The sequence below is a fragment of the Mycosarcoma maydis genome, chromosome 9 (assembly GCF_000328475.2).
Source record: "Mycosarcoma maydis chromosome 9, whole genome shotgun sequence".
Lineage (NCBI taxonomy): Eukaryota > Fungi > Basidiomycota > Ustilaginomycetes > Ustilaginales > Mycosarcoma > Mycosarcoma maydis.
Window position 1 is genome coordinate 112,604 of NC_026486.1, and position 9,658 is coordinate 122,261.

At 54.4% G+C, this 9,658-nt stretch overlaps 5 protein-coding genes across 5 annotated transcripts; 4 read left to right on the forward strand and 1 right to left on the reverse strand.

Annotated features, from left to right (window-relative positions):
* Positions 1-268: 268 nt before the first annotated feature.
* UMAG_11078 (uncharacterized protein) lies at positions 269-984 on the forward strand (the record flags this gene model as incomplete). The annotated part of the gene is made up of 2 exons (XM_011391783.1): positions 269-642; positions 711-984. The coding sequence occupies 2 exons, from the start codon at positions 269-271 to the stop codon at positions 982-984; spliced, it is 648 nt and encodes a 215-aa protein (XP_011390085.1).
* Positions 985-3,165: 2,181 nt separating this feature from the next.
* On the forward strand, positions 3,166-6,240 carry UMAG_03431 (uncharacterized protein; the record flags this gene model as incomplete). Its single annotated transcript, XM_011391594.1, has 1 exon — positions 3,166-6,240. One exon carries the CDS (start codon positions 3,166-3,168, stop codon positions 6,238-6,240), a length of 3,075 nt encoding a protein of 1,024 aa, XP_011389896.1.
* A 1,054-nt stretch (positions 6,241-7,294) lies between these two features.
* Positions 7,295-7,579, forward strand: UMAG_11079 (uncharacterized protein; the record flags this gene model as incomplete). The annotated part of the gene is made up of 1 exon (XM_011391784.1): positions 7,295-7,579. One exon carries the CDS (start codon positions 7,295-7,297, stop codon positions 7,577-7,579), a length of 285 nt encoding a protein of 94 aa, XP_011390086.1.
* Positions 7,580-7,824: 245 nt separating this feature from the next.
* On the forward strand, positions 7,825-8,166 carry UMAG_11080 (uncharacterized protein; the record flags this gene model as incomplete). Its single annotated transcript, XM_011391785.1, has 1 exon — positions 7,825-8,166. The coding sequence occupies one exon, from the start codon at positions 7,825-7,827 to the stop codon at positions 8,164-8,166; it is 342 nt and encodes a 113-aa protein (XP_011390087.1).
* Positions 8,167-9,330: 1,164 nt separating this feature from the next.
* On the reverse strand, positions 9,331-9,658 carry UMAG_11081 (uncharacterized protein; the record flags this gene model as incomplete). Its single annotated transcript, XM_011391786.1, has 2 exons — positions 9,331-9,462; positions 9,543-9,658. Coding segments are annotated over 2 exons (248 nt in total), but the record flags the coding sequence as incomplete, so codon positions are not given.

A 9,658-nucleotide genomic window follows, 5' to 3' on the forward strand; every position in this document is an offset into this window, starting at 1 on the left:
TCGTTCTGCAGCCGCGGAGATTCGTGATTGGGTTAGCTGTGCCAGGACAAGGTCGACTGACGACTCAACTCCCCCAGCATTTTACTACGCCTGACGAGCAGCGATGGCCTGGATGCTTTATTAGCGCTTGTCATTTCGCCATTGTCCATCCTTGTTATTCCCCTCGCCCAACTCGTTTAGCTAGTTGATTATCCTCGACAACACTACATCTACCTCGCAGCGAGCATACATTTGTCACCGCAAATCCTTTACGACAAAGCCTTTTAGCATGGCAGTCGTACGACCCAAAGTTGACTCGGACGGCAGCTGGCACTTTTTCGATGGAGCGCTCAAGACGTACTTTGTCTCCGAGACCAAGGACTCGTTTACCTCTGGACAGATCTTTCGAGCCAAAGACCCGCACTCGGGAGTAGGACGAAGCAGCACTGCTACGCCGCCTTATCATATCCATCTCTACCAAGCCGAGACGTTTGACGTAAAGCAAGGTACGCTCTGCTACCTTATCGACGGCAAAGAGGGAAAACTCGAGGCTGGACAAAAGGTCAACATCCCTCCTTACCGACCGCACACTTTCTGGTCGGATCCAGAGAGCGGCAAAGACCTGCATGTTCACATTACCGTTCGTGGCGGTCCTAACCCTGGGTACGTGTTCAAGCTTGCCATCTAGTTATCTGCACATCTACTCACATCTCTGTTGCTTCTGAATACAGCTTCGATGAAGACTTTGTACACAACTTTTACGGCTACCTCAGCTCACGCACCATGGCAGGAAAGGCTCCGAACCCCTTCCAGATGCTTCGACTTTTGGACGATGCCGACGTGATCCTCGTACCTCCTCTGCCCTTCTCTGGCCTTCTGCGTTCGTTGGGACTGCTATGGCCGATTGGAAGGGCGATCAACATTGTATTTGGTCGCATCATTGGCGGCTGGATTCTAGGCTGCCCAACACGATTCAAGCAGTTTGACGACAAAGTGACAAAGTAAAATTCTCGCACAAGCCTTTTGTTGTTCTGCAGATTCGCATTGAATGCATGTAGGATGTCTGGCAGATCCGTGGTCTGTGGTGAGTTGCCCTCCACGATGGCTGCTTTGCACAGGCGAGAGGGCCCGATGTCAAGCATCCCGATCCGATTTACGATTCACGATTTGCGCGGTGAAGCCTTGAGACGCGTCACCAGTGTTAGACCTCTTCTCATTTTACGGATTCAGCGTATTCATGCTCGCCACGAGCCGCGAGCCCAGAAGGAGGTGATCTTCCTAAAGTCACGAGTGTCGACGCGGACCAAAACTCGGGATTTGGGATTTGGGATTTGGGATTCACGATTTCACGATTCACGATTCGTTTCGTGATTCGGATCCTTGGCTTTCGGTCAAGCGTGAAGCACCGGTGACTTAAATTCTTGATTATGCTTTTCGCACGTGTCAAGCCCTTGACACTCAAGACTCACGACTGGACGACGCTCAGTCACGAGTGGCGAGTTTGCAGTCATCACTCAAGATTGTGGGGTGGGTCAAACAAGAACCTACACAGCAATGCAGACAGAGCACAGACCATCAATCGATGCCCAAGCTCGGGGCGCGCAAGCAGAGACGCCGACGATCAGAGTAAAGCGGACAAGTGGAAATCGATGGTGTATACAGCAAGCGAGCAGCATCGTGAATGGGTGACAGTGAGAACAGCAAGTCACGAGTTATGAGTCGTGGTTTGCGCGCTTGCTCTTGATCGTCACGGTGCACTGAGGAACAATCAAGAATGAAAAGGCAGGTTGATGAGGTGGATAGAAAGCGACATAGGTACGAGCGTGCGCATGCGTCTGTATAGATCCTCGAGATCGGCTTGGAGGAGCGTTGTAAGATGCAGGCGCTCAAGAAGAAGCAGCATTCGTGATTCACGATTCACTCTCGACTAAACTACTCACGATTCGTGACTGTGGTGAGTGTGATTGAACAGGTGTGTGGGTTTGTTCTCTCTGTCTGGTCACGGTTGGCTTGGAGGGTGCTTGACGCTTGCCGCTGGTTTGAAATCAATCACACATATCGAAATCGTGAATTACCAAAAAAAAAATCAATCATCACTCGTCAATCACGAATGTTTCCTGTGACTCTTTTCAAAATCAGGGTTTCGGCACAATTCACGATTTGTGATCAACTGCGGTTACGCACACCAACCCAACTGTACAGTACAGGCACAAGTCGTGAGTCGTCTCCTTTTTCTTTTCTTTTTCGTTTTTATTGGGTTTTCGAAGCCAGAACGTGTGTGTGTGTGTGTGTGTGTTGGAGTGTGCGAGTAAAAGTGTGTGTGTGTGTGTGTGTGTGTGTGTGTCTGTTGGTCGGTGGTTTGGAGAGTGGATTTGTGCCTGTCAAGTTTGTGAGGGCACCGTCGCTAGTTTGTCGATTCACGATTCTGACTCCTCCACCAATCACGAATACTTGATCAACCAGCCAACCAACCCATCAACCAACCATCACGTTTGCCTTTTCCTGTCCTCTCTTCTTCTTTCAACCCAAACTAAGCTCTGTCGGATCCTTTTCTATCCTTTCTCATCTCTCCTTCAGCCGGAGGAATCGGATCAGATAGAGTAGAAGCCGAGTTCAAGTTGACGTTGCATCGAACATCTCCGCCACCAACGACCCTCTCCGTATCTCCTCCTCCTCTTCCTGCGTCAACCATCGGCAAGCTGCGCTAACAAGCCAGCGCTACTTTCCGATCGCTCTTCTTCTTTCGCATGGACCCCTGCATTCAAATATAACCAAAATCTTCGCATTGTAGGTGCCTCCCTCTCTTTCTCGCATTCCACCACATCGCAACGCATCGCAACGCATCGCAACGCATCGCAACGCACGTTGACCAACACTCACCCTCTTTCCCACATTCCACTTTTCTCCTCTTGCGCACAGTCTCGTCCTATTGCATTACCTGTACAATTCTTGTAACACCACCTTTGCAAACCCCTTCCCACACACACACCCATATCACCAACGCATTAGACGATACCTTTTCTATTCAACTCTTTGCCCGTCGTCGTCAAGCCGCCAGTCTCATACTACGCCCTCGCATCCATCAACGAGGCAAGCATCTCGACTTCAGCATCGTTCCACCACAGCTTTCGTCTTGGGCTCCACCACAACGCGCTGCAAATCTCAGCTTGATTTGGCTCAAACAACATGCCGCGCAAAGAACAGGCCACCTCGGTTCTGGATGCCAGTCTCACCACTGCCGTCGAGTCCAATCCGGATTCCATCTCGCTCTCCGAGTCGACTCCTTCCATATTGCCGGCGTCCGGTCCCGAAACTGCTGCCACCTCGTCTTCGCAGTCACCTGTTCACTATCCAGCCGATGCAGATGAGGCCAAGCTCGATGCGGACCATGCCTCGGAAGCCGACATCCAGGCTCGCATCGAGAAAAAGAGGTTAGAGCACGAAAAGCAGCGCGCCATGCACCAAAAGGCCTTCGAGCAGCAGATGGCCCTCTTGGAAAAGAAGCAGCGCGAAGAAGAGCAGAACCTCCTTTCCCAGCGATCCTCGTCCAACGCTGGCGCTGCCGCTTCTGCTCCCACCACCCCGCCCAACGAGGCTCTCACCCCCGATCCCAAGTCTGCTGTCGCACCCAATCTCAACAACGCCAAACCCCTCTCGCACCTCTATCAGTCCACGCCATCCTCTCGTCGTCCATCCGCCGATGCACAGTGCTCGCCGGACCAACTCGCCTCGGCTGTCGGTGCCATGTCCATCACCGCCAAACCTGCTGTCGATGCGGCTGCCAAGGACAAGGGCGAAAACTTTACCCCTGTCTTCAGCGAGCAGTTTCTTTTTGACGACGAGCTCGACAACGAAGACTCGGCTTTCGTCAAAAAGTACAACCTCAAGGCCAACGACGACCAGTTCCCCATCCTGGTGCAGCGCAACGCCGAAGCCCGCAACGCTTCACGTGGTGCCGACTGGCCAAGCTTCGGCGGTAGCAACGCCAACACCAGCGGTGCTGCTGATGCATCGGCTGACGCAACTGGCGATACCACTTCATCCTCGTTGCGTGGCTCGATCAAGAGCAAGTCGCCTCCCCCTGCTCCAGCGACGCCCAGCATGGCCGCTTCTTTTGGCACCAGTGCCGGTCGCCAGCCGAGCGCCTTCCCTCTGCCTTCGCCCTCGCCGCATCTCTCGCAGACGGGCCGATCGTCGCCTGCCATCAATGCTACTACTTTCGCTGGCGTCGCCTCTCGACAGGCCAGCGGACCTGGCTCACCCTCGCCCGGCTTAAGTGGACTTGGCGGCGATATGGCTCGATCCGGTGGTGGATCGCGCTTTGTCAACACGGCCGTCACGATCCCTTCTGCCGCTGCTAACCTCAAGAATCAAACCATGGCTGCCGCTGCTGCCGCTGGCGCCGGGGCTAGTGCTGGTGCTGGTGCTGGTGCTGGTGCAGCTGGAAGCGCTGCTTTTCCTGGCTTCAACCTCGGCGCCTTTTCGGGTGCTTCGACCGGTAGCGAGAGTCCCAACCGGTTTGGAACCTACTCTCCCAACAGCTTCGATGCCGCTGCTGTCGCCGACGCGCGACGTGCAAGCCGACCCTCATCCGGCTACTATGATGCGTTCAATCCCACTGCCGGTGCCAACGCACCAGGCTCGCTCTTCCCGCCCGACAAGTACTCGATGGGCATGGTGGGAGCCGACGAACACGCCAAGCTCGGTGGTCTCGGACCGCACGGCTCTGGCGGTGGCCCTACTGCGGCGCTCGTCAAACATGCCCGCGGTAAGGGCGAGCTGGATGCGACCACGCAGCTCGACGATCTGCAGGGGGATATCTTTGCACTGTGCAAGGACCAGCACGGATGCCGCTTCCTGCAGAAGAAGCTTGAGGAGGGCAACCCAGCCCACCGCGACATGATTTTCTCCGAGACCTTTACCCACTTTGCCGAGCTCATGACCGATCCGTTTGGCAACTACTTGTGCCAAAAGATGCTCGAGTATTGCACCGACGAGCAGAGGAACCTGATTGTTGAGCTCGTCGCGCCTGAGCTCGTCACCATCTCGCTCAACATGCACGGCACGCGTGCTGTGCAAAAGATGATCGACTTTCTTTCGACCCCGCGTCAGATCCACTCGATCATTGTTGCGCTTTCAATGAACGTGGTGACGCTGATCAAGGATCTCAACGGTAACCACGTGGTGCAAAAGTGCCTCAACAGGCTCGGTGCTGAGGACAACCAGTTCATCTACAACGCCGTTGCTGCGCACTGTGTCGAGGTGGCCACCCATCGACACGGTTGCTGTGTGTTGCAGCGATGCATCGACCACGCCTCGGAGGCGCAACGCGTTCAGCTGGTGGCCGAGATCACGTACAATGCGCTAACATTGGTGCAGGATCCGTTTGGCAACTATGTGGTGCAGTACGTGCTCGATCTGAGCATCCCACGCTTCACGGATGCAGTGGTGCGCCAATTCGTTGGTAACGTCTGCCTGCTTTCGGTGCAAAAGTTCAGCAGCAACGTGATCGAAAAGTGCATCCGCGTCTCGGAGCCGGGTGTGAGAAAGCAGCTGATCGAGGAGCTGCTCAATCGGACGCGCTTGGAGAAGCTTTTGCGTGATTCGTTTGCCAACTACGTGGTGCAGACCAGTCTGGACTACGCCGACCCGGTACAGCGGATGCGTCTGGTGGAGTGCATCCGACCGATCCTGCCCGTAATCCGGAACACGCCGTATGGCAAGCGTATCCAGAGCAAGCTACAGCGCGACAATCTGGACTTGGGCCCACCCAACGGTGTACCCTACTCGGTGCTGCACGCTGCGCACCAGCAACAGCTGCATGCCATGGCAGTCATGGCTGGCGGTGGTGGAGCGCGAGGCAATGCGGGGTACATGGGCATGAACGCCTACGGCCCTCCTCCGCCGGGCGGACCAATGACCGGACCTCCACCTGCGCACCACGCCATGCACCAGGCTATACACCATCTCGGTGCGCACCAGCCGCAACCACACGCGATGTACGGTGGAGCCGGAGCTAGGCACGCTGCTCCTGCGCCCAACCTGCCTCCTCCCAACTTTGGCCAGGCGGGCGGGTACGCAGGCGGGTTCACTGGCTCGCTGGCACCTCCGATGGGTATGCAGCAAGGTGGAGGAGGCGGAGGGCGAGGTGGCGGAGGCGGTGGCGGTGACGGTGGCGGTGGCGGTGGATATGCCAATAAAGCGGGCGTCGCTGGTGCTGGTGCAGGTGCAGGTGCCAATGGTGGATTTGCAAGATACTGATTGGCGTTGCAGTTGCTCTCTACAGGTATGCTTCGGACGCACGAGCGGACATGATGATCTTAGTCTCGCTTTCCCGTTTTCTTTTACTTATTGTTCTGGCTGATTCGATCGATGCAAGTCCACACACAACACAAACCACATCTGTACAATTCGCACAATCACACAACACATCATAGCTTACGGTTGGCTCGCATGCCGTTGTTCTTTATATACTTTATTTTGCGAAGATGGTTCGGATATGTTGGAGCGCCTGTTGGTAGTTCAGATAAGATGAGGTCAGTGTGATTCAGTAGAAGAATACCTTTCAAAGCCGATTGGTAGTCTAGACACGCTTTTGGTATAGCGGTCAAGCATCAAGTGGTTCTATGGTGTTTAGTGTGTCGGCGCGAATCATGAATGAAAAAAGAAGGGGAAAAAAGGCAAGAAAATAGAAAGTTCGGAGGAACTGGTGCTGATTTGGTGGATGACGCGACCCTGGTGCCTTGCTCCGGGCTCTGGCGGAATATTCGAGTAAGATCGTGATTCACGATTACTCATAGGGGAACATCTCACGTGCATTTCGATACTGTTAACTTCTTAGCACTCTTATGTCTAAAGAAATGAGAGGATACATTCGGGTAAGGAGGATACGGCCACTCAAACAAGTTTATAGAGCGCCTGCATGCGCCGGCAGGCGCGCCTCGAGTGAGCTAGAAAATCCAGCAGCTCATGGTGAATGCGATATCATATATAATCGTGAGTATTGATAAAATCCGCACAGGCACGAGGGTCACGTCATCCAACTCGTGACTTCGGCTACAGAAAATCCCCTTGAAGCGTTTACTCGAAGGTTCGCGTACTTTTCCATATCCGCAACAAAAACGCCCCTGTGGTCCGTGTGAAACTATAAAAGTGTCGTTGTCGTTGGGGGCCGCATCCCTTTACCCCGGAAAACGACAATCCTTTCGCATCTACATACCTAAGAGTGCTAAAAATCCAACAGTTTATGAGCCACAGACTGGCGCTCACTCTCTAGACGATCAATCTAATCACCGCAATTCGAAGCCACTTGACGATGGAGTACGAACCGGTCAACGAAGTCAAAGTCCCTATGTTGCGCGGTAGCGACGACTACTTCGAGTGGGCTGACCGAATGCGGTTCGCCATGCTGGCAAAGCCGGAGCTCTGGTGGGTCGTCACGGGCGAGTTTCGTCGCCCCGAGATGCGCAACGACGAGGTGACCAAGACTCGTAGCAGCTCCGCCGACGACAAGCTTGCCAGACAGCTTAAGCATTGGGAGCAACGAAACGGTCAGGCATTGTCATTGCACGCAGCATTGCACCCTACTTGTGGCATCTGATTCGGAACGAAACTGGAGCGCGCCAAGCCTGGTTGGCGCTTGAGAACCACTTCAAGCCATGCTTGCCTCAGCTAGTTCTACGTCTACAGACTGCGTGGAGGGACCTACGCCAAAAGCCTGGCACCGACAGCTTCACCAAGTTCGTCGACGACATCCAGGATTTGGCCGCAAAACTCGACGTCGTCGGTCAGAGAGTCACCGAGATCGACAAAGCGGAGGCGCTTGTCAAAGGCATCCGGCCTGACATGACCAGTATGGCCTACTCAGTCAAGTGGAAACTGGAAGACGCCTACGAAGACGAGAGGCGTGCGCACCAGAATCATGTCAGGCACCGCTACATTTTCGACGACGCCGTACGTATTTTGCGCGTTGAGGATGCCAAGTTGCCCCCTTTCGTTAACAAGGCGGACAAGTCGGACAAGCCTGCAGGATCGGCAGTATCTGCCCGAGGAACGGGACACAAACGTGGCGCGCGAGGTAGCGGATCAAACGCTAACAATGGCCCCAAGGCGCCCATTGAGTGCTACGTCTGCGCCAAGAATCATCCTGCTTTCAGGTGCCCCGACCGCAAGGCAAGGTCCACGTAGCGCGGAACTGCATAGGCTGCACGTGCTCCCAGAGTTCAACGCATCCCGGATAGTTGGATCATGGCCAGTGGCGCCACGCACCACATGACAGGAAGAATCGAAGCTTTCCACAGCATCAGACCATCTGACATCCAAGTCGAGATTTGTGACGGTAGTTTCCTTCGAGTCCATGGTCAGGGTAAAGTTTGGCTCAAGGCTGACCTCGATGGTCGAGAGTCACGCACTCTGTGCCTCAAGGATGTGTACTACATTCGTGATTCCTGCACTCAAGATGAACCTATTCTCGCTTGACAGACTTCAAGAGCATAAGCACGTTGTGCACCTGGACAACAGCGGTTCCAGAGTCACAACCAGGTTAGGCGAGTTGCTGTGCAAGGGCACTCGCCCTCACTGTGCCCACTTACTTGGACGCGAAGCAAGTGCATTGTCGAGTCCGCGACACTGCCGTCGTTTGGAGTCTTGTGAGTTGCAATGTGCGCAGCCTGCGACAGTGGCCTCGATACAGCTGCACCGTGTACAGCTCGTGAGCCAGACGAGTCAGCCAAAGTGCTCCCCCAGGTGCCGCACACGACTGCGGCTCGGATATCGATGCCAACAGCCAAGTCGCAAACAGTGGCGGTAGCGGAGTTGACGCACACAATGCGGCGTATTCAACACTCTACCAACGTAAGCATCCAAGAAACGGCCGATCCGAGTTCAGGTGTCTACAGCTGCTGGAAGACGTCGAGGAGATCTTGAATGCTCGTCCACATTCGCCAACGTGCACAATCGCACACGACGGTCCATTCGGACCAACTCAAACACATGGCCGAATCACTTGTACCTGTTCATACACACTACCATGACGCAAATGCTCAGTGCAGATTGAATCGCATCTTTTAGGCTACACCTTCTGCAGATCAACATGTTTGATTCGCGTCCCAAGTATCCGCGCGAGCCGGAGGATGACCATCACCAAACTTTGCCAGTTGAGGGCACAACAAGAGCAAGATGCGCAGACGGCTGAACGATGCCGACAACGTCTGCATCGTGCATTCACGACTGGCAGATGAGCTCAAGAGCATGTGAGAATGTCGAATGTACCAGCACACTATGCATCACGTGCCACGCGCTCATCCGTCAGTCGAAAGAGCAACTAGAACAGAAGCGCAAAAGTGGAGCGGATCAACTGGACGAGACGCGAGTATGCGCACTTGCTACGTGAGGGTAGATAGCTAATCTACCACGAGCGACCAAGAACCATGCATTGACGCTGCAAGATACGTTGAGCAAGATGTCAAGACGTATACGGAGATGCTGCTGTCCCCACCAGCGTGGTTTGGTGAGTATGCCTACTTTAGGTGCAGGTGCACGATTCCATCTCGCTTCTAACTTACCGGTAAGCTCAAGTTCAGCGCGCGTTGATCGAGCAGCTGCCTCGTAGCCACTGTATAGGCCTTGACCTCCCCCGGATGTGATCGTCTATGTAGTGCATTCTGCGTGATAGGTGGAT